Source organism: Schistocerca nitens, chromosome 5 (genome assembly GCF_023898315.1).
Source record: "Schistocerca nitens isolate TAMUIC-IGC-003100 chromosome 5, iqSchNite1.1, whole genome shotgun sequence".
In the NCBI taxonomy this organism is placed as follows: Eukaryota; Metazoa; Arthropoda; class Insecta; order Orthoptera; family Acrididae; genus Schistocerca; species Schistocerca nitens.
Window position 1 is genome coordinate 571,737,096 of NC_064618.1, and position 25,422 is coordinate 571,762,517.

The following is a 25,422-nucleotide window of genomic DNA, read 5'->3' on the forward strand; positions in this document are numbered from 1 at the left end:
GCTCTAATCTGGTTAATGGTCTTGGTAATTGACTATGTAACTTTTTCCTGAATGAGATTTTCACTCTGCAGCGGAGTGTGCGCTGATATGAAACTTCCTAGCAGATTAAAACTGTATGCCGGACCGAGACTCGAACTCGGGACCTTTGCCTTTCGCGGCCAAAGCCATGTCTCTGCAATATCCTTTCTTCCAGGAGTGCTACTTCTGCAAGGTTCGCAGGCGAGCTTCTGTGAAGTTTGGAAGGTGGGAGACATGATACTGGCAGAAATAAAGCTGTGAGGACGGGGCGTGAATGGTGCTTGGGTAGCTCAGATGGTAGAGCACTTTCCAGCGAAAGGCAAAGGATCCGAGTTCAAGTCGCGGTCCTGCACATAGTTTTAATTTGCTAGGAAGTTTTATGTAACTGTTGATAAGCAGAAGAGGCCAGAGATGATTCTCAGATCTATGACTAAAGTAACGAGCGATATTGTCGAATACCATTTCTGGAGTTGTGTGGGCCAACACCTTCCTTAAAGTTAACGAGCGGTGTGGCAGCTGTTAGCACGTAGCACATTCGGAGGACACTGGTTCTAATCTGTGTCTGGCCGTCAAGGTTTATGTTTCCTGTGATTTCCCTAAATAACTACTGACAAATGCCAGAATGGTTCCTTTGAAACAGAATGTTCGATTTTGTTTCCTGTCCTTGAAACAGTCTGAGTTTGTATTTCATCACTAATGACTTAAATGTCGACATGAAGTAAAACTCCAACGTTCCTTTCTTCTTTCCTTCCAGTTATTGGAAAGATATGAATTAGTGGATAGCGGAATAATTATTTTGAGCAAATTGCAATTAGGAATATCCTTCAGCACTAGTTAAATTTTTACCGACGATTTTTTTGTCAAACATGTTATTAATATAGCCATCGATTTTTCTCTTGCAGATGCACACTTTCCAGGTGGTTCTAATGGTAGTACTGGCTGGAGAATCGAATGCAGCTCGTATTCTGGGTCTGTTCGATTATCCAGGAAAGAGTCACTTCGTAATGTTCGAGGAGGTGATGAAGGCGCTCGCTGCCAGGGGCCACGAGGTGTTTGTCTACAGCCACTTCCCTCAAGCTAAGCCCGTACCAAACTACACAGACATCAGCCTGGTCGGTTCTCTGCCTTCCGTGGTGAATGGAATTCCAGTGGACGATAGGTTTGGTAGAGATGATCCTTCGGTAACATTTAAATTACTCAAGAGCCTCACAGTGAGCGCATGTGATACGCTGCTGCAGTTCCCCGCAATGCAACAGCTAATGAAGTCAAATGAAAAATACGATCTAATCTTCACTGAGCCATTCACGACTGACTGTATGCTGCCCTTCGTCTACAAATTTCAGGCACCCAATATTGGACTAATTTCTTCTGTCTTTATGCCGTGGAATCCGGATCGTTTTGGTTTACCTGAAAATCCGTCTTATTTGCCTCACATGTTTCTACAGAGCAGTGACCACATGAGCTTCTTTGAGCGTCTGAGGAACACGTGGTATGTAACCTACAGCAAGTTATTCTTTTACGAGTATATAAACAAACCTACAAATACGGTCGTCAGGAAGTACTTCGGCGACTCTCTCCCTTCTTTAGAGGAAATCGCTGAAAATACTAGTATGCTATTCGTAAATTCAAATCCAACTCTGAATCCTCCGCGGCCAATTGTACCAGCTGTTGTGGAGGTCGGCGGAATACACATCAAGCCTGCGCAGAAGCTCCCAAAGGTAAGTGCTTCAGCTTACTGTAAGTAGTCGTAAGTTAAGCCTAGTGTAAGAAAGCACCCACTAAGCAGCCCCAGCGATTGGTCATCGGGAGCAGTACACATGTACCAGGCGTTCTAACGCCACATTCAAAGTTTCCTTTCATAAATTATTTTCATTGGATTTGTACTCGGTTTGGTTGGTTGTAACTTTGCTTTTGTTCAGCTTGGGGTGACTTTGTGCATTTCCAACTGGGAGAGAAACCAAATCTGTCTGAGAAAATAAAACAAAAATTTGGTCCTGTTGTATAACATCTCTAGTAATATGTACAGACTGATTAAATCCTGAACTTAAAATTAATCACTTCAATTCAAATATGAGGTCCCTCAGCGTTAATTATCTGCCCAATAATTCTTTTGATGAAATGGTCCCCATGCATTGATAATTTTAGTAGCAAACTGATCCAGAAATGAAAATACATTACCTCGAATTGCAGTGCTGAGAAACGAGGTGCTTGCTGCTATGTGCGCCCGGTGCGAATTTCTTGCTGAGAGTTTAGTACAATGCTCCAGATAACAAACTATTTTATACCCATCATTGAGACACGCTTCAAATAAAATTGACTTGGATCGAGGATGTGGACATTGCTCTTAGGTGAAATATTCCTTTAACAAACTGTTTTTTAAACTATCTCGTGTATTATTAATTGTATGAAATTCAGGTTACAACACTCATTAACATTGACAAAGGGCAACATTGATATCAAAATCTTGCTATCACAAAAATTTTACAAATCATTGATAAACATGAAAAATATCTTAGTGAAAATTACTGTCTTTAATTAAGAATCTTAACGTCCCTGATACGGATGTGTGTCAACAATGATTCTAACTACTCGCGACTGCAGTGCCAATAAAAGAAATGTTAGCTACATTTCCCTTCATACTCTTTCCATTCTACATCACTAATCAAATCCTTCCCCTCTGTTTCACTTAGCTGTACGTCTACATTGCCACGAGTCCTCTGCTCCGCGTTTCTCACTACTACACTTACGATAGAACTCCTGCTCTCCACGCTGCTAAGCAGCGATAACAAAACACAATCTTCCAGCGACACAGCTACTTTGACCAAAGACTACGAGCGAATAATACGCGATTCAAAGTTGTCGCTTAGCGTTTGAGACATCCAAAGTATGTAAAACTTCCAGAAATGCAAATAACAAACTCCCAATAGAGCTGTTTCAACAGGAAGTAGGCCCTACTTAAGGATGTTATTTCGTTGTTACTATAGCGTGAATTACGCAGATACAAGCTCAAGTAACTACGCTTCCCTGTTTTCACCAATCACCGCGTAAAATGTTACACCGATAGAAATCTTGTTTCAACTCTCATTAGACGGTAGATTCTTGCTTTATTAGTCGTGCTCCTGCAGTCGTTCGTATGCACTGCAAAACTTCAAGAAGTTGCTTGTATTCTGTAGTGAAACGCAAATGCGGAAAAGTTCAAAAGTAGTGAGAAATGTGGAGAATGTCGTACACACATGCTAAGGAAAAATCCTCTCTCTACCGATGGGGCAAACATCAGAAGTGAGTTTGCTGGAATCTGCCCTGAATGTATTAGGTGTGCGGAAAGAGAAACAGACTAACTGCAACTTATCTACTTTTCGCAAGACAAGAGAAGTGTTTTAAGAAAATGATTTCATGGAAAGTGCTACAAGGCTGGAGGAGACCCCTACCGTAATAACCGGAGGCGACTACTCAGTAGGGTGTGATTTGCGTTCCGCGGGAAGGAATTCAAAGCGCAATGTTAGCTCCCATGTTAGACTTAAGATGGAAAGTGAATTATTAACTGAATATGCCCTGAATGTTTACTTCTAGTTAGATGAAACTGACAAGTGTCTGTAGCTTCGAATATTTGAACCCCGCAGCGCTAATGTCTGAGATGCACCATTGGATATTCAGTAAGGGAAGCCATGATCCCAACGTTCTTCTAAGAATAGTTGTCTCGCGAGTAGCCTGACAGTGGCCTGTGGAAATGAGACTTTGAGGTGCCTGGCCAAGGGGCATTGCCTGCGCTCAACAATCTCCTTGATGTAGCTTGATATTTCTCCGCTATGGCGCTCAATAATCCAGATCTCCCTGCTCCTGTCACCATTGTTACACTACTCATCCATCACTGTTGGCCAGATTGAGGCTGGTGTAATCTGTAAATACACCGAGCGACGCGAACACTTGTCCCTAGTAGTAAAAAAGCAGTGGACGTCGATGCAAGCGCTTGCATGCCGCCAGTCCAGTCTCCAGCAGTGCTCTAGTGTCAGGTCGGCAGTGTGAAGTTGTACAATCACTAACAGCCGTTTGGACAACGCATTGTACTCACGCCGTCATCACATTGCGTGAGCAGGCTACACTCGTCGCTATGTATGACCTGTCAGCCGACTAATGATCCTCAAAAGTAACCACAGCTTGCTCTGTACGGGCCCAGGTTTCACTTTTTGACATTTTCCAAAAATCTATCATTTGTTGTCCGAACTAGCTCATCATTTGACATTTCGCCCTCAGTCAACCATGCTTAGTGACTTAGTTTCACGTTTATATTTCTTTATCAACGCCCTTCGCTTTCTGAACATTAGTAATCCTTACAACTGCACATGAAGACTGTGATGGGCCTTATTGTACGTCATAAATATTAATCATCTATTTCTGATACATTGCTGTACGTTTATCCAAATCTGAACTCACTTGGGCATTTTTTTCTGGGTGTATGTTTTCAGAAACATTGACTTCGATGACTACAGTAACAAAGTCATGTGGAATATTTATCTTGAAATTGTTCCCCATACCAGTGAGATTGAAAACTTATTGCTCATCTTCAGATTTCTCAAGATCCCAAAATATGCATTCCTACTTCCTGAGAAGGTCTTTATTCCAACAGGATTGTATATATTGTACGCTGGTCGGCCGCCAGGTGCTATGTAAACATCACATTTCAGACTACGCGATCTCCTGTGATAATTGCCTCACTGAAATTCTGCGCGCCCTGAAACATTATCAGTACTGTACAGTTCTTCAGAGAACTATATCATCTGTTTCTTCAAGTTACGAGGCAAGCGTGTTAAGTTCATGGCTTTTCAACCAAATGTACAGTGTTCAGACATGATTTCCGTAATAGTCACTGTAAAATTATTTACGAATGTGAGCATTTGTTTGCAGAAGCGTCTAACACTAGCTGACGTTTGGGATATTTACATCGCGACCCTGTAATGCACCAGGCGAGAACTGTCACATAAGTCTTTTTATTCAGGTCGCAACAATTTTTCGGTCTCCCAGATTTGGTTTTGGTTACGGTATTGTCAGATTCAATAATACGACAATTACAAGCACCAAGCAAAAATTACTGCCGATAGAAATAAGCCGTCCACGTAAACAGCTCGCGGAAAGGGTCCAGCTAAGCTGGTCCGCGCCACACACTCCCTGCCCCCCTTGGCAACAGGCCAAGCTGCAACTACCATTGCATTCATTCGTTAGGGACCCTCTTACCTTCCTCACTTACAGCCGTAGCAGATGAAATAGACCAGTCAGAAAGCAAAACTTGTCACATTCATACCACACTGCTGCTCGTGCTGCTGCTGCTGCTGCTGCTTCTGCTGCTACTACTACCACTACTACACATCAATCTGAGCGCCCAACACAACGCTTTAGCCAAGATCGTAGAAGGCGACTCAGTTTCATAAAATCACCGAAGCACAACAAGGGCTTGAATAAAACGATCAGTGCTAATTTTGCTGAGATATTAATTCGGGAAAGTAATAATTATCTGCATTGCAACAGGAATTTGTGTCAGTGAATTAAGCAGAAATTGAAATGTTAGTACGTTGTTGGACATTATTCTATACACATTCATGTAGTCAGAAAACTCACTTAACTGTATTTTACACGAAGTAACAAGTTCGTAAACAAGCCACACAGCTGTCTACCTCTTCTGATATCATTTCCCACTGAATTCTTTGGAAGAAAGTTCGCAGCGAGAGCAGTCAGTAAATTAGTGACCTACGACCTCATCAGTCCAAATATCTTCTATCAATGGTGTATTATCCACACACACGACAGCTGATGTAAGTGAAATTCTCAAAAATTACTGCAGTGATGAGACCACTTACATGCGCCCTCTACCCCCTCTTCTCATTAACAAATACATAATCCCCTTTGTTGGGTTTCACCTGAGACAACTTTTCCAAATTTTTCAGAAATGCGGATCATGCAGGGAGGGTCGCCAAATGCTGTGTGTGTGTGTGTGTGTGTGTGTGTGTGTGTGTGTGTGTGTGTGTGTAACTAGCCCCGTGACTAAGCAGAGATCACACCATTTGTGCCTGAACTGTCACCTTCACTTGTATACGAAGGAGTATGTGTCAGTTGTGACTGGGGCACAGGGATTTCAGAGCAGTGGATTATTGGCCAGGCAGCCATTGTGAAGGGGTGGCACCCAGGGGGAGAGCCCCCATTTGGAGTGGATGACACTACAGCAGATGACTCGTATATGAAGTGGATGAAGCTTTCTCCCACTGGTGGTCACGTGACCCCACCAGTCTCTTCCAAAGGATTGAAATCTTTCAATGCAGAGGCTCAGCCCCAAAATGTTTCCATCCCTGGCCAGCCTGAGGGCAGAATGTCAAAGTGACAAATGGGGAACTACTGGCCCCAAATCCCTAGTCTGTGCAAGGACAGAGGGGGTTCTTTTTTGGCCACAAAGCCTTTACTCTTTGGAGAGACGCCAACAAGCTTTGGGAATTTGGAGCCATCTCCAAAATGAAGAGTGAGTCAGTTTTGATTAAAACAGCATCCCCTGCCAAGTCATAGGCATTACTTCCTTGTCAAGCTGGGTAACATTCCAGTGACAGTCACTCTGCATGATAGCCTAAACATGGTTCTCCATCAAGACCACCTCTCGCAGTCTGATGATGAGCTACATGCCACCTTGGAATGATGGGCTATACACTTTGTCATCTCCATAGCAAACCAAAGGACAATAGGGTTGCTACTGAGGCCTTCATCTTGGCCTTCGAGGGCGATTTGCTGCCTGAAAATATCAAGGTGATGGTATACCGATGTGATGTGAAACAATGTCTCCTCCCCCCTGTCTGGTCAATTGTATGACATTTGGGCACGTATTAACATTGCAATGCCAGCCCAGTCTCTAAGGATTGCAGACGACTGTTGCAGGCGGACATTCCTTGTACTCCTCCCAGTCTGTGTCAACTGTAGAGAACAAACGTTCTCCCTCCTCACACAGTACAGTTTTCAGATTGTGTATATATGAGAACGTGTTCTGACTGACATGCCAAGAGGCCAAGAAAGAGGAGTGCCTACGATGTTGCTTCTCTACTGACAGTATTCTCCTCCATTATGCATTCTACAGTGAGATCTCAGGGCCACTCAACTATGCCTGCACCCCTGATGATTGGGGGGCTCTCCTGTGATTTTTCCCCCAACCACCTTGGCAGTAATTCTCCCCAGTCAGTAGGGACGCCAGTTCACATCACCCAGCCACACACATTACCCTTGTCCTGCTTCTCATGCCAGGAAGGGGTCCCTTAGGACACTCCCCTCGAAAGTTTCTGCCAGTCTGCAACCGGATATTAGCCAGTGGCTGAAGGAGTCACAGGCTGCTGCCTTCGAGGTGTTTGATCTCGAACTAATTCAGGGAAGTACTCCCAAACATCCAATCACCCCAAAGAAAAGAAAGACAAAAGTAGTCTTCAAAGACGAAGGAAATTTCCATGGCCCCCCATCCCCCTGTCTCAAAAGTTCTATTTCTGTGGATGTGGCAGAAACCCCGGTGTCTACAAAGGTTCCCTATCACAACTCAGTCTCTCAGAACCTCTGTGTCTTGATACCATGTCCTCTCAAACAGTGGCAGCAAGTGACCTTCGGACATAACCTGCCTCCTTGGTATCTTCATACCCTCACAGAATAACGACAGCACTATTCTCCAGTGGAATTCTTGTTTTTCCACCACCTGTGTGAGCTATGATATCTCTGAAGCTCCCCCTGCTTTCTGCACTGGTTTCCAGCAAAGTGGATCCCTTCACTTTGTGGCTTTTAGGGATATTTTAAGTATCGTGCTGATTATGACAGGATGTCAGGTGGTGTTTACCCATATGATCTAAATTCTCTATATATAACAAATTTCTGCCTTTTGTTACAACTTTGGAGGCTGTGGAAATTCAGTTAAGGGCATCTCAGGATTTTAACATCCGTAATCTTCATCTCCCTGCTGATGGTGAAGTGCCTTAGAACTTATTGTCTGCATTAGTTTTTCAGCTCCTGCCTCTCCTAATCTTGGGCAACTTCAATCACGATCGCTGCTCATAGTAAAGATATCGAGGTCGACCTCTACCTCTTCAGTGTTAGTTCCTTCACACACTTCAGTGTAGCACATGAAACTTACTCAGCCATTGGTCTTTCTATTTGCAACCCTGATCTTCTCCCAACCATCCACTGGAGTATCCATGACAACCTGTGTGGTAGCGACATTTCCCAACTTTCCTGTCCCTCCCTCAGTCTCACTCACCTGTGTACCCACCTAGATGGGCTACCCACATTCCTGATTGGGATAATGTCATCTTCACTATCGTTCTCAGCTCCCCATTAAATGGAGGCACTGACGAGGCTGTCCAGAAAGCAACAGTAAGCATTCTATCGGCACTTGAATTCTTTGGGACATCCGAAATTACTGAGACAATTAGAGTTCATAGGCAGGCTCTCCAAAGCTGTAAGCAGTATCCATCGATTGAGCACCTCATAGACTTTAAGTGGCTCCATACCAGGGTCCATTACTTAACAAAGCGACAGAACCAAGAATGCTAAGAACGGTATTTTCAACCATTGGAACTTGTATGCCTCCTTTGAAGGTTTGGACGAAGATCGGACACCTCTATGGTACCAGTGCTCTGCAGGAGTATTTGATATTTCCTTGAAATGTGCTGTTTTCATTGACCCAGATGCCAAAGCCAAATATTTCGCTCTGCATTATGCTTGAGCTTCTGCATCTGAAGTTTCAAAATGCCTTTAATGTCCTTGAACAGCAAATTACACAATTGCACTCACCTTTCCCTTCTAGCCACCTGAAGCCCTATAATGCTCCATTCAGTGAGTGGGAATTCTTCATTGCTATAGCCCTTTGTCCTGATACAGTCCTAGGGCCAGACCACATCCACAACCAAATGATCAATCACCTATCAGTGGACTGTCAGCATCATCTCCTTACCATCCTTAACCAAATCTGAGACTAAGGTGACCTACCATCTCAATGGGAGAGCTTCGTCGTCCTACTGCTGACTCTGGGTAAGCATTCGATAGAGATGGACTACTATTGCACAGTTAGTCTCAACAATGTTCTCAGTAAGTTGCTGAAATGCACAGTCAGCCAGGAGTGCTTTCTAACTCCATCCCATAGCACTTTTCGCCAACACCGTCCTTGTTTGTATGGAGCATGCCATCTTGACGCCTTCTGGCCAAAGGCCTTCTTGTTGTCTCCTTCGACCTACAAAAGGCTTAGGACATCACATGTTGACACCACATTCTTGCTAGCTTACATGTTTGGCGTCTCCAGGACCGACTCTAGATTTTCGTCCAGAACGTCTTGTCACAACATATTTTCCAGATTGGAGTTGGTGCTTCCCATAGTAGCCTCAGATATCAAAGAGAATTGGGTCTCTCAGGGCTCTGTATTAAGGACTGCTTTTTAGTGGCCATCAACACACTACCAGCAACTGTGGGGTATGTCTCCTTGTTTGCTTACTATTACTCCTGTATTATGGGTGCCGCTAAACGCCGACTGCAGGGCGCCATTCAAATGATGTAATCATGGGCTCTCAAAAGTTTTTTTTTTTCTGCCCCCAAGACTCGCGCCATGCTCTTCTGTCACCTTCGTACTGTTATTTCACTATCAGAATCTAACCTCAGACCAATTAGTCGATTTGGTGGAGACTTGATGCTTTTTGGGACTTGTCTCCAATGACTGGCTGATGTGGTTTCCTCATCTTCGCCAACTTGTGGAAAGATGCTGGATACGCCTTAATACACTTCGCTGACTCAGTAACACCAGCTGGGATGCAGACTACACTACCAATCTACAGCTTTACATAGCCCTGATCGTGTCCAATCTTGATTGTGGGACTCTGGAATAAGGTTTGGCGTTGCCCCAGCATTGAGGTCGCTCGAACCGATACACCTCTGTGGGTTCAGAATCGCCACAGGAGCCTTTCGAACGTTCCCTGTGAACAGCGTTCTAGCAGTTAATCTACTATGCTGCAAATGTTCACGGCTCTCCTAAGCATCCAAACTACCATATCCTTTCTCCTAATTGGGACATCCGCCTCCCCCCAACAGACCCTGCACTGGGATCACAGTTGCAGTTCGCCTGTCGTGTTCCTGCTCTGAGTTCAAACTTCCCCATTGTCGCCTCTTGTGAGGGAGCAATCGCATATGCTCCCATGGCATGTATCCTGACCTCAGATCTGTCTCACTTTATTCTTCGTACTGAAAGAGTGTTATTCCACGGAGTTTCGCCACCTGTTTCTGGCTATCCTAATTTCCAGTTTCGGAAATAGTATACATTGATAGCGCAACAGTCGATGGATGAACCGTTTTGTGTACACCCATGCAAAGTACACTGAATTACACTCATTGCTGAATGGATGCAGCGTCTTCACTGCTGAATTGGTGGCCATCAAGCGAGCCCTTAGTTATGCTCGTTCTTGCACCGGAAAATCCTTCAAATCAGCAGTGACTCGCTGAGCAACCTTCAGTTTATAGACCAATGCTGTCCTCGTCACCCTTCAGTCGCAGCTGTCCAGAATCTTCTTCCTGACCTTCAACTTGAACGGCCAGTCACCTTTGTTTGGACCCCTGTTCATGTAGGGAACTGAGGGAATGAACACGTAAACCACTTGGCAAACCTGGCTACCAGGATGCCGATTTTGGAATCGGCAGCCCCGGAACTGGACCTTCGATGAGTCTACGCCATCAATTGTTGCATTCTGGAATCAGAATGATTCGCCCTGGACTCCCCAGATTGAGGGCAATAAAGGAAACAACCACACGGGAGTCTTCCCTTCGCTTTTCTCTCAGAGAATCCACTGTCTTTTGTCAGCTATACATTCACCACACTTGACTTACACAGGGCTACATTCTCTGACATGAGGACCCATCTTCTGCGGATGTGGTTCCCACCTGATGGTGGCCCACATCCTACTAGACTGCCCAAATTGGGCTGCTTTGCGGCAATACCAGAAGCTTGATAACGCACTATCTCTGATGCTGGTTGATGATTCCAAAGTATTGCCACGATTTTATGTTTCACACATGAAGTCCCCCCCTGCGGGTCCGGGGATTAGAATAGGCCCGAGGTATTCCTGCCTGTCGTAAGAGGCGACTGAAAGGAGTCCCTCCCCCTCAAGGGGGTAGTTAGCGCCTGCGTCCGGAGACGGACGGTTCCACGACCTCTATTTGCGGTCATTTTGCTTTTTCACTTCTCGTTTCTTCCTTCCTTTGGTTGGTTCCTTTCTTTGCTCTTCTCCACCTCACTGTCTTCCTTACACTTTCCCCTGCAAAATCTCCTTGCCCTCTCATTGCCTTCTTCTCCTTGCCTTCTCATTGCCTTCTTCTCCTTGCCTTCTCATTGCCTTCTTCTCCTTGCCTTCTCATTGCCTTCTTCTCCTTGCCTTCTCATTGCCTTCTTCTCCTTGTCTTCTCTGGTCTCCGCCTCGGCGTTTGAGACAGTCTGTCCTCTCTCTCTCTCTCTCTCTCTCTCTCTCTCTCTCTCTCTCTCTCTCTCTCTCTCTCTCCCTCCCCTTTTTTCTCTTCTTCCTTCCTCCCTGTGCGCGCCTGAAGGCCGACCCACGCGTTCGCACGCGTAGCCGGTGACGGGGTAACGCGTAATTCCCCGCCCTGGGTAGACATTTAAGGCACGCGCGTACCCCCTGGTAAAGGCCAGGCCCGGGGAGGGGTGATTGCCTGAGCTGATACCTTCTGACCATGCCGATTGATCCCTCCGTCTGTTTCTCGGGAGGTGTGACCTGAGGTGTAAACATTCACCTAAGGCGGGAGTGCCCTCTGAGAGGGTCCCCACAAGGAAGGAGCGCGCCATCGGAGACGCTGGCAATCATGGGGGATTCCTCCGCAATGGATTCCACTCCATCTCTCTCGACTTCTGCCCAAAAACGGAAACGTGACCAGCTACCAGTGACAAAAGTACTACCGCCTGCCCCACAGTTCCTCGTCGTTTCTCGATCTGAGGGCGGAAAGGATTTTTCCTCTGTCAACCCTTTCGTTATCCAGAAGGGCGTAGATGCCATAGCCGGATCTGTTAAATCTTGTACCGGGTTGCGTAACGGTACCTTATTACTAGAAACTGAGAGCGCCTTTCAGGCACAAAAACTGCTTCGGGCCACACTCCTGTACACGTTCCCTGTCCGGGTGGAGGCTCACCGAACTCTGAATTCGTCTCGTGGTGTGGTCTATACTAGATCCCTCGACGGCTTGACTGACGAGGAGATTCAATCTTTCCTCGCTGAGCAGGGCGTGACAGCTGTCCATAGGGTCATGAAAAAGGTCAACAATGACCTTGTACCAACCCGGACACTTTTCTTGACCTTTGATAGTATTAAGCTGCCATCGCGCATCAAGGCGGGCTACGAGGTTATTTCTGTTCGCCCCTATGTCCCGACACCTACGCGCTGCTACCAGTGTCAGCGTTTCAATCACACTCGACAGTCTTGTTCCAATGCGGCTAAATGTGTCACTTGCGGCAGGGATGCCCATGAGGGTGACTGTCCACCTCCGTCTCCTCGTTGTGTGAACTGTCAGGGTGACCATGCCGCATCCTCCCGCGACTGTCCTGTCTATAAGGAAGAACGCTGTATCCAAGAAATTCGGGTCAAAGAGAAAGTGTCTACCTCGGCTGCTCGCAAGCTATTGGCTAGTAGGAAGCCCACGCTGCTCCCAGCGGGGAAATACAGTACTGTCCTCGCCTCTCCTCGGACTACCAGGGAGGTGGCAACCCAGACATGCGATCTGACCTTCAGCACCACGGTCGTCCGTTCGGCCAGTGCTAAGATCGCGCGGTCGACGTCTCCTCCTCCTCCCATCACCCCACAGGCACCAGCCCCTTCATCAGCTTCTGCTAAGACGAAGACCCAGAAGTCAGATGCACGGGCCTTCAAGAAGGAACCGTCCTGTGCAGACTTCCTACGTACCTCGACCTCCCAGCCTTCGACCGGTACTTCCACCAAACGACCTTCCAAGAAGGCAAATAGGAAGCACAGTTCTCCTTCTCCGCCACGGCGCATTTCTTCTCCTGCGCCACCCAGCGGTTGCCGCCCCAGGCCGTCATCCGTTTCGCCTGGCCGCACCGCTGGTAGCCGAACATCTGGCCGTTCACCGGCGGAGGAAGCTCCCCCTCCCGGCCATCTTTCCAAGATGGCCGATGAACCTATAGACCCAATGGACGATGACTGTCCGCCTACTGATAGCGGCGGCAGTGCTCGCTCGAAGCCAGGCCCTCAGCGGCCTTCGAGGTGACCCCTTCTTTCATCTTCCTTTTTCTTTTCTTACGATGGCACTTATTCACTGGAATATTCGCAGCATTCGCTCCAACCGAGACGACTTGAAGTTGCTGCTCCGCTTGCACCGTCCGCTCGTCGTCGCCCTCCAGGAAACGAAGCTACGCCCTTGCGATCAAATTGCCTTGGCACACTACACCTCTGTGCGTTTTGACCTACCCCCTGTGGTAGGTATCCCAGCTCATGGAGGGGTTATGTTGCTGGTCCGGGATGATATTTACTACGATCCCATCACGTTGCACACCGGCCTGCAGGCAGTTGCCATCCGAATTACTCTCCCCACTTTTACATTTTCCATTTCTACCGTTTACACTCCATCGTCGTCTGCCGTTACCAGGGCAGACATGATGCAACTTATTGCTCAGCTACCTGCACCATTTTTGTTAACTGGAGACTTCAATGCCCACCATCCCCTTTGGGGCTCTCCAGCATCCTGCCTGAGGGGCTCCCTGTTAGCAGACCTTTTCAACCAGCTCAATCTTGTCTGCCTCAATACTGGCGCCCCTACTTTTCTTTCGGACACATCTCACACCTATTCCCATTTAGACCTCTCTATATGTACTCCCCAACTTGCACGCCGGTTCGAGTGGTATGCACTTTCTGATACATCTTCGAGCGACCACTTCCCGTGTGTTATCCATCTCCTGCAGCATACCCCCTCTCCGTGCTCATCTAGTTGGAACATCTCCAAAGCAGACTGGGGGCTCTTCTCTTCCAGGGCGACCTTTCAGGATCAAACATTCACAAGCTGCGATAGTAAGGTCGCACACCTCACGGAAGTCATTCTCACTGCTGCTGAATATTCCATCCCTCACCCTACTTCTTCTCCACGTCGCGTACCGGTCCCCTGGTGGACCGCAGCATGTAGGGACGCTTTACGTGCTCGTCGACGTGCTTTACGCACCTTTAAACGCCACCCTACAGCGGCGAATTGTATCAATTATAAACGATTACGTGCACAGTGTCGTCGTATTATTAAAGAAAGCAAGAAAGCCAGCTGGGCTGCTTTCACAAGCACCTTCAACAGTTTTACTCCTTCTGTTGTCTGGGGTAGCCTGCGCCGGCTATCTGGCGCTAAGGTCCACTCACCAGTTTCTGGCTTGACGGTCGCGAATGACGTCCTTCTGGCCCCTGAGGCTGTCTCCAATGCCTTCGGCCGCTTTTTCGCGGAGGTTTCGAGCTCCGCTCATTACCACCCTGCCTTCCTCCCCCGCAAACAGGCAGAGGAGGCTAGGCCACCTAACTTCCGCTCCTCGAATCGTGAAAGTTATAATGCCCCATTCACCATGCGGGAACTCGAAAACGCACTTGGCCGATCACGGTCCTCCGCTCCAGGGCCTGATTCTATTCATATTCAGATGCTGAAGAGCCTTTCTCCTGCGGGTAAGGATTTTCTTCTTCGTACTTTCAATCGCATCTGGATTGAGGGACATGATCCCGCATGCTGGCGCGAGTCTATTGTTGTCCCGATTCCTAAGCCGGGGAAGGACAAGCACTTGCCTTCCAGTTATCGACCCATCTCGCTTACCAGCTGTGTCTGTAAAGTGATGGAGCGAATGGTTAACTCTAGATTGGTTTGGCTGCTCGAGTCTCGACGCCTACTTACCAATGTACAATGTGGATTTCGTAGGCGCCGCTCTGCTGTTGACCATCTGGTTACCTTGTCGACCTTCATTATGAATAACTTCTTGCGGAAGCGCCCGACCGCGGCTGTGTTCTTTGATTTGGAGAAGGCTTACGACACCTGTTGGAGGGCGGGCATTCTCCGCACCATGCATACATGGGGCCTTCGCGGTCGCCTCCCTCTTTTTATTCGTTCCTTTTTAATGGATCGACAGTTCAGGATACGTGTGGGTTCTGACCTGTCAGACACCTTTCGCCAGGAGAATGGGGTGCCACAGGGCTCAGTTTTGAGCGTCGCTCTCTTCGCCATAGCGATCAATCCAATAATGGATTGCCTCCCAGCTGATGTATCAGGCTCCCTTTTCGTGGACGATTTTACCATCTATTGCAGCGCGCAGCGTCCGTGTCTCCTGGAGCGCTGTCTTCAGCGTTCTCTTGACCGTCTTTACTCCTGGAGTGTCGCCAGTGGCTTCCGTTTTTCTGCCGAGAAGACGGTCTGTATTAACTTCTGGCGCTACAAAGAGTTTCTCCCACCATCCTTAAGACTCGGTCCCGTTGCTCTCCCATTCGTGGAGACAACAACATTTTTAGGTCTTACATTTGACAGGAAACTTAGTTGGACTCCACATGTCATATTTGGCTGCCCGTTGTACCCGTTCTCTAAATGTCCTCCGTGTTCTCAGTGGTATGTCGTGGGGAGCGGATCGAACCGTCCTACTTCGCCTATATCGGTCGATCGTCCGCTCCAAGTTGGATTATGGGAGCTTCGTATACTCCTCTGCACGGCCATCCATCTTACGCCGCCTCAACTCCATACAACATCGGGGTTTACGACTTGCGATCGGAGCCTTTTATACTAGTCCCGTCGAGAGTCTTCATGCTGACGCTGGTGAGTTGCCACTCACCTACCGGCGCGATATACTGCTTTGTCGGTATGCCTGTCGGCTACTGGCAATGCCTGACCACCCATCTTATCGTTCCTTTTTTGATGACTCTCTCGACAGTCAATACGGGTTGTATGTCTCTGCCCTGCTACCCCCTGGAGTTCGCTTTCGTCACCTCCTTCAACACCTTAATTTTTCACTCCCTGCAAACTTTCGAGTGGGCGAAAGCCACACGCCACCTTGGCTCCAGGCTCAGGTTCGCGTCCACATTGACCTCTGCTCGCTCCCGAAGGAGGTTACCCCCGGTTCGGTCTACCACTCCCGTTTTGTCGAACTTCGTTCGAAGTTCATTAATATGACCTTCATTTATACAGATGGCTCTAAGACCAATGACGGGGTCGGGTGTTCTTTTATTGTCGGGGCACAAAGTTTCAAATACCGGCTCCATGGCCATTGTTCGGTCTTCACAGCTGATCTCTTTGCCCTCTACCAGGCTGTTCTTTACATCTGCCGCCACCGACATTCTGGATATATCATCTGCTCCGATTCCCTGAGCGCTATCCAGAGCCTCAGTGATCCGTACCCGATTCACCCTTTCGTGCACCGGATCCAACGCTCTCTTCAGCAGCTGGTGGACGTCGGTTCTCCGGTTAGCTTTATGTGGGTTCCTGGCCATGTCGGTATCCCCGGGAACGAAGCTGCAGATGCCGCGGCCAAGGCTGCGGTCCTCCAGCCTCGGACAGCTTCTTGTTGTGTCCCTTCGTCAGATTGTAGCAGGGTAATTTGTCGGCGCATTTTATCGTTGTGGCATGCTGATTGGGCTGCACTTACAGACAACAAGCTTCGGGCCTTAAAACCTCTTCCCGTGGCTTGGACGTCCTCCTCACGCCCTTCTCGGCGGGAGGAGGTATTTTTGGCCCGGTTACGAATTGGACACTGCCGGTTCAGCCATCGCCATCTGCTGACGGCTGCGCCGGCGCCGTTCTGCCCATGTGGGCAATTGCTGACGGTCCGCCACATTTTAACGTCCTGTCCGGATTTTAACACCCTGCGTCTTGATCTTGGCCTGCCTTGTACTGTAGAAGCCATTTTAGCGGATGACCCACGAGCAGCTGCTCGCGTTCTTCATTTTATCAATTTGACAACCCTCTCAAAGGACATTTGATTATGCTGTTTTCTTTTTTAATCCTATGCCTGTCAGTCTGTCTTTTATCGTGTTTTCCGTTTCGTTGCTGTTTTAAACTTGTGACTCGCGGTGCATTCCTAACGTAGTCTGGGCGCTAATGACCGTTGAAGTTGTGCGCCCTAAAACCACAAAAAAAAAACACATGAAGTCAGTTTCTACTCCTCTGTGAGGTCAGCACTCACTGACTGCCTGAGGGGATGGAGGGTCACTCCTCGCCTGCTCTGGTCCACGAGGCTTACGGCGGCCTTGCTTGGCGGTCTGGCCTGGCATGGCCCAGCCCCTGGCCTTCCCTCCTTTTTTTATTCTTATTGTTCTTTTACATTTGCGGTTTTTAATGTTTTATCTCCAAAAATGTTGTCTTTTCTGCTTTGCTCGAGTACTTGAGATAACAGACGGTGAGGTGGACCTACTGACATGCTGAGTGTGCCTCTCTCATCACATATCATGCTCTGGGAGCATTCAACTGCAGTCTGGCAGAGTGGGTGGCCCACCTTACTACCTCTGACTCTATCCTCCTACTTCTCCTTGATTTTTTTTGTCTTATTGTATCTTGCTTACAATTGGCTATCACGGGATTTGCTTCTTGTACCCTTGTTCTGAAAGTTATTGATTAGATATGTATAGAATCAGCACGTCTTCGAACATATGGAGGCGTTTCAAAATACAGTGACAGTTCCTTCTGATGTGACGCAATATATGTCAGCAACGTTCACTTCAGTGACCATTTGCCATCTAATTTTTACGTCCTACATATTAATGAATTAGCCCATAATTCTGGTTAGGTTCTCCATGTCGACAGCCAGATGCGTCGCCTGCGACAGCCGTCTTAGCAGGGAGCGGACTTGAGCCACACTGTCAGTGACCTGCTGGCTGCTACCACCGGCATTTCTCTCCCAAACACAATGCCATTTTAAACAAATGTAATCGTGCCCTGTAACATCCTAGAAACTTCACATTATTCCTAAAATATTGAGAGTTGGCTGTTTGGCCTTCAGAGAAAAAAGCGTCCGGCAACTACCACCACCATCAGGAGACATTCTCCTCTACCCTGCTTTTCAATATCTGCGTAGCAGAGCAGTGCAAAAATTTAGAATTTATTCTATTCATTTAAAATAAATCATTAGTATTGTTCAGTAATCTATTAGAACAACAGTTCACATAATATAGAAGTAGTGTTCTAATGTACCTCTCGGATGTTCCACCGGTGACATACTTCGGGTTTGTGGTGACACTCGCCCCACTAATCCTTTGTGCACTGCATAAAAAATCTCTAAAGCATCCATCTTTGTACCCTTCAACAGTATTGAGCTGTGTCTCATAACTTTTAAAAACATTGTGAAGTATGACACTACCGCTCAGCTGAATGCCGACTAAAAGCTTGCAGAAAGTTTTGAGAGTGACAGGGAGGTTCAGACTTGCAGAGGAACCTAAAAATCACGTGGAGTCTGCAGGAGTCTTGCATTAAATTCATTGTCCACGGAAGTTACTTTCCACTATCTTTTGCACCCTCTGTACTTATACTGGCAGATTTTTTTTCTGCAGTGGTAAAACCTGAATAGTCTCCCCGCACCTGAAGAGGTAAAAGCGTTTCTTGTAGAGTTGGCAAAATTCGTTTAAGAGAATGAAAAATGTATAGTGGACACTTCATAAGAATTTAACATTTTTCACTTTTGCAAAACTTATGTAGTGACGCTCGCATTGATGATTAATATGTATGGCATGTTGTAATCTGAACATCAAAGCGGTAAGATTTTCCGTCAGCATAAAATTCGGCAAGACAGTACGTGTGCCCCCCCCCCCCCCCCCCCTTAAGAGTCCAAAATTAGTTTTGAAGATTTCTGCTGCACTAACGTCTTCCAAAACACAGCTTTCAAAAACCTTGAAACTTGCTTATGAATATCCTAACGAACGACTAAGGAAAACTTGATGCGACGTCTCTCTATAACAGGATTATTGAGGAACATTTCATAGCAGCCGTGGTTTGTCATATGAAGACATAAAAGTTACATCAAGGACAGTTTTCACTCCTCGAATGGCAAAAAAATCCCAATGTGTGATAAGTGGATGAGAGATATGAGGGATAAGGACTTTTAATGAAACGTACATGATTTCATCGCCACATGAGGATGTGCATTTCCACATTGCAGTAATGCTTCACGCAGACACCTTTATGTATCGCATCATCCATATTATTAGCTCAATGCGTACTGTAATACCTCCCTGTTCAGTTACTCCATAAAGTGAGGTGTCCACCTGCATAGTTTGTATTATTATTTCTTTCCTTTCTCAGACGTTAAGTCTGGTTAAAAATGGAAAGTGACGCAGACCATGATCAAGCGTGACTTCCTTTTAACTGTACGGTATATGTTACATTGTATTTAAGAACTTTCGGGTAATTGAACATGTATCAATAATTACAGATTCTGTAGTTGTATATATACGTTTGGATGTAGCTGTATTGCATTGATGTACTGGTGGATATTGTGTGGTATGACGCCTGTAGTTAATAGTATAATTGGTATGTCAACTTTATCCTGATGCCACATGTCCTTGACTTCCTCAGCCAGTTGGATGTATTTTTCAATTTTTTGTCCTGTTTTCTTCTGTATATTTGTTGTATTGGGTATGGATATTTCGATTAGTTGTGTTAATCGCTTCTTTTTATTGGTGAGTATGTCAGGTTTGTTATGTGGTGGTGTTTTGTCTGTTACACTGGTTCTGTTCCAGTATAATTTGTATTCATAGTTCTCCAGTACGTTTTGTGGTGCATACATGTACGTGGGAACGTATTGTTTTATTAGTTTATGTTTTATGGCAAGTTGTTGATGCATTATTTTTGCTACATTGTCATGTCTTCTGGTGTATTCTGTATTTGCTAGTATTGTACATCCGCTTGTGATGTGATCTACTGTTTCTATTTGTTGTTTGCAAAGTCTGCATTTGTTTGTTGTGGTATTGGGATCTTTAATAATATGCTTGCTGTAATATCTGGTGTTCATTGTTTGATCATGTATCACAATCATGAATCCTTCCCTCTCACTGTATATATTGCCTTTTCTTAGCCTTGCGTTGGATGCATATGGATCAATGTGTGGCTGTGTTAGATGATATGGGTGCTTGCCATGTAGTGTTCTCTTTTTCCAATTTATGTTCTTCATATCTGTTGATGTTATGTGATCCAAAGGGTTGTAGAAGTGGTTATGAAATTACAATGGTGTAGCCAATGTTTTTAAATGAGTGATTGCCTTATGTATTTTGCTAGTTTCTGCTCGTTCTATAAAGAATTTTCTTAAGTTGTCTACCTGTCCATAATGTAGGTTTTTTATGTCAATAAATCCCCTTCCTCCTTCCTTTTTGCTTAATATGAATCTTTCTGTTGCTGAATATATGTGATTTATTCTATATTGTGGCATTGTGTTCGTGTAAGTGTATTGAGTCCTTCTAGGTCTGTGTTACTCCATTTCACTACAAATGAGTAGGTCAATATTGGTATAGCATAAGTATTTATTGCTTTTGTCTTGTTTCTTGCTGTCAATTCTGTTTTCAGTATTTTTGTTAGTCTTCGTCTATATTTTCCTTTAGTTCTTCTTTAATTTTTCTATTATCTATTCCTATTTTTTGTCTGTATGCTAGATATTTATAGGCATTGGTTTTTTCCATCGCTTCTATGCAGTCGCTGTAATTATCCAATATGTAATCTTCTTGTTTAGTGTGTTTTCCCTTGATTATGCTATTTGTCTTACATTTGTCTGTTCCAAAAGCCATATTTATATCATTGCTGAATACTTCTTTTATCTTTAGTAATTGGTTGAGTTGTTGATTTGTTGCTGCCAGTAGTTTCAGCTCATCCATGCATAGCAAATGTGTGATTTTGTGTTGGCATGTTCCAGTAATATTATATCCATAATTTGTATTATTTAGCATGTTGGATAGTGGGTTCATAGCAAGACAGAACCAGAAAGGACTTAATGAGTCTCCTTGGTATATTCCACACTTAATCTGTATTGGCTGTGATGTGATATTATTTGAATTTGTTTGGATATTAAGTTTGGTTTTCCAATTTTTCATTACTATGTTTAGAAACTATATCAATTTAGGGTCTACTTAGTATATTTCCAATATTTGTAGTAACTGTGAGTGCAGTACACTATCAAAAGCTTTTTGGTAATCAATGTATGTGTAGTGTAACGACCTTTTAGTGTTAGCTTGGTATGTCCCCTCTGCTTCTATTATCAGTTGCTCTTTACATCCTCATGCTCCTTTGCAGCAGCCTTTTTGTTCTTCATTTATAATTTTGTTCTGTGTTGTATGTGTAATGATTGAAGTTAATATGTTTTATATTGTTGGTAGGCATGTTTGCTGTGTCTGCTTGATCTTTAGGTTTCACATCAGTTATTCCTTGTGTAAGTGTATCAGGGAATGTGTATGGGTCTGCAATGTAACTGTTGAATAATTTAGTTAGATGTGAATGTGTTGAGGTGAACTTCTTTAGCCAGAAATGTGCTATTTTATCTTTTCCAGGGGCTTTCGAATTGTACGTAGAATTAATTGCTTAGGTGGCTTCACATTGCAAAATTATCACTTCAGGCATTTGTGGTATCATCTTGTATGCATCTGTTTCTGCTTGTATCCACAGTGCGTGTTTATGTTTTACCGGATTTGACCATATGTTGCTCCAGAAGTGTTCCATGTCTGTTACATTTGGTGGATTGTCTATTTTAATGTGTGTGTTATCTATTGTCTGGTAAAACTTCTTTTGGTTTGTGTTGAATGTTTGGTTTTGTTTCCTTGTATTTTCACTTTTTTGTATCTTCTAAGTCGTTTGGCCAATGCTTGTAATTTCTGCTTTTCATCTAGTTGTTCTATCGCATCTTGATGTGAGATTTTACCTAACCTTTTTCGTTCGTTGTCTGATATTTCATTTCTTATAAATTGTTAGCTGTCCAATGTCTTTTCTCAGTTCTATTCTGATCTGTAGCCTGTGTTGCCATGCTGGTTTTGTGGATTTCTTCTGTGTGTTGGTTGGTTATGATCTCTGCCTAGTGTGTATATTTAGTGTAGTGAGTGCTCCTATATAAACCAGTAGTTTTAACTCTTCCATGGTTGTATTCTCATTTATTTTGTTGTGTATGATTGTGTTGATAGTTATTGTTGTTTCGACTTGTGGGCTATTTGGTGGTCTATGCAAGAATGGTCTAATATCTGTATATGTGTCTTTGTATCCTATGTCTGTCAGCTGAAATTTTTCTTCTATATCTAACATGTCACTTTGTGTTCTATTTATGCTTGTTCTGGTGGCTGTCTTAAGATTTGGTTTTCCTCAGATTGTTTGTTTGTTTGTTTGTTTGTTTGTTTGTTTGTTTGTTTGTTTGTTTGTTTGTCTGTTTGTTTGTCTGTTTGTTTGTTTGTCTGTCTGTCTGTTTGTTTGTTTGTCTGTCTGTCTGTTTGTTTGTTTGTCTGTCTGTCTGTTTGTCTGTCTGTCTGTTTGTTTGTTTGTTTGTTTGTTTGTCTGTTTGTTTGTTTGTCTGTTTGTTCTGGGATGTATGAGTCCATTACTGTATTTTCTTCTTCTTCTGATTGCATATTATTTTGTTCCAGTATTTGTTGTACTTGTTGTTTGATGTTTTCTAATTCTGACTGGGGTGTCCTGTTATTTTTGATTATTACACGGATCTGATCAGCTAGTCGTTGTTCTGTAAAAAATTTTAATTCTGGGTATCTGGTAATAAATGTTGTGTATACTTGTGATCTGTATCCAGTTGTGTTGGTTCCTAAGTTTGTTGCTTGGTAATAACAGAACATGAGGTGTCGGTTAACTTCATCTGACCATCTCATCCTCTGTCTTTGCTTTCCTTCTAGAGTGGTTGCAGGAAGCATATCCTGCAAAACACCTCTATTTGGATTTAAATCATTTTCCATGTGGCTAGCAGTGTCACTATCATTGTGGACGGGCATAGGGTTCAAGCATCGTCCCCGACTGTGACAGCACTTGTCCGAGGCTTCATTAGTTCTGTCCTGAACCAACTAATCACACTTAAAGGTGTGTTAGCCCTATTAGTGGTTTGTTCTTTTGGTCGCCTTTTACGACTGGCAGAACATACTGGAGGCCTATTCTTTTCTCAGGCCTCCACGGGTTGTATATTATTATTATTATTATTATTATTATTATTATTATTATTATTATTCTTTACTTTCTCAGACGTTAAGTCTGGTTAAAAATGGAAAGTGACGCGGACCTTGATCAGGCGTCACTTTCTTTTAACTGTATGGTATGTGTTATATTGCATTTAGGATCTTTCGGGTAATTGAACATGTATCAATAATTACTGATTTCTGTAGTTGCATATATACGTTTGGATGTAGCTCTATTGCATTGATGTACTGGTGGATATTGTGTGGTATGACTCCTGTAGTTGATAGTATAATTGGTATGATGTCAACTTTATCTTGATGCCACATGTCTTTGACTTCCTCAGCCAGTTGGATGTATTTTTCAATTTTTTCTCCTGTTTTCTTTTGTATATTTGTTGTATTGGGTATGGATATTTCGATTAGTTGCGTTAATCTCTTCTTTTTATTGGTGAGTATGATGTCAGGTTAGTTATGTGGTGATGTTTTATCTGTTACAATGGATCTGTTCTAGTATAATTTGTATTCATCATTCTCCAGTACATTTTGTGGTGCATACTTGTATGTGGGAACGTGTTGTTTTATTAGTTTATGTTGTAAGGCAAGCTGTTGATGTATTATTTTTGCTACATTGTCATGTCTTCTGGGGTATTCTGTATTTGCTAGTATTGTACATCCGCTTGTGATGTGATCTACTGTTTCTATTTGTTGTTTACAAAGTCTGCATTTATCTGTTGTGGTATTGGGATCTTTAATAATATGCTTGCTGTAATACCTGGTGTTTATTGTTTGATCCTGTATTGCAATCATGAATCCTTCTGTCTCACTGTATATATTGCCTTTTCTTAGCCACGTGTTGGATGCGTCTTGATCGATGTGTGGCTGTGTTAGATGATACGGGTGCTTGCCATGAAGTGTTTTCTTTTTCCAATTTACTTTCTTCGTATCTCTTGATGTTATATGATCTAAAGGGTTGTAGAAGTGGTTATGAAATTGCAGTGGTGTAGCCGATGTATTTATATGAGTAATTGCTTTGTGTATTTTGCTAGTTTCTGCGCGTTCTATAAAGAATTTTCTTAAATTGTCTACCTGTCCATAATGTAGGTTTTTTATGTCGATGAATCCCCTTCCTCCTTCCTTTCTGCTTAATGTGAATCTTTCTGTTGCTGAATGTATGTGATGTATTCTATATTTGTGGCATTGTGAACGTGTAAGTGTATTTAGTGCTTCTAGGTCTGTGTTACACCATTTCACTACTCCAAATGAGTAGGTCAATATTGGTGTAGCATAAGTTTTTATTGTTTTTGTCTTGTTTCTTGCTGTCAGTTCTGTTTTCAGTATTTTTGTTAGTCTTTGTCTATATTTTCTTTTAGTTCTTTAATATTTCTATTACCTATTCCTATTTTTGTCTGTATCCTAAATATTTATAGGCATCTGTTTTTTCCATCGCTTCTATGCAGTCGCTGTGGTTATCCAGTATGTAATCTTCTTGTTTATTGTGTTTTCCCTTGACTATGCTATTTTTCTTACATTTGTCTGTTCCAAAAACCATATTTATATCATTGCTGAATACTTCTGTTATCTTTAATAATTGGTTGAGTTGTTGATTGGTTGCTGCCAGGAGTTTTAGATCATCCATGTATAGCAAATGTGTGATTTTGTGTGGGTATGTTCCAGTAATATTATATCCATAATTTGAATTATTTAGTATGTTGGATAGTGGGTTCAGAGCAAGACAGAACCAGAAAGGACTTAATGAGTCTCCTTGGTATATTCCATGCTTAATCTGTATTGGCTGTGATGTGATATTATCTGAATTTGTTTGGATATTAAGTGTGGTTTTCCAGTTTTTCATTACTATGTTTAGATACTGTACCAATTTAGGATCTACTTTGTATATTTCCAATATCTGTAGTAACCATGAGTGGGGTACACTATCAAAAGCTTTTTGGTAATCAATGTATGCGTAGTGTAGAGACCTTTGTTTAGTTTTAGCTTGATATGTCACCTCTGCATCTATTATCAGTTGCCCTTTACATCCTCGCGCTCCTTTGCAGCAGCCTTTTTGTTCTTCATTTATAATTTTGTTCTGTGTTGTATGTGTCATTAATTTCTGTGTAATGACTGAAGTTAATATTTTGTAGATTGTTGGTAGGCATGTTATGGGGCGATATTTAGCTGGGTTTGCTGTGTCTGCTTGATCTTTAGGTTTCAGATAAGTTATTCCATGTGTAAGTGTATCAGGGAATATGTATGGGTCTGCAATGTA

General features: G+C 44.1%; 1 protein-coding gene across 1 annotated transcript in view; it reads left to right on the forward strand.

Annotated features, from left to right (window-relative positions):
* LOC126260586 (UDP-glycosyltransferase UGT5-like) overlaps positions 1 to 25,422 on the forward strand; it is a 128,163-nt gene that overhangs the window by 81,306 nt on the left and 21,435 nt on the right. Inside the window, exon 3 of the mRNA XM_049957922.1 lies at positions 921 to 1,736. Within this exon, the coding sequence (XP_049813879.1) occupies positions 921 to 1,736 (816 nt within the window). The remainder of the gene's footprint in view (positions 1 to 920; positions 1,737 to 25,422) is intronic.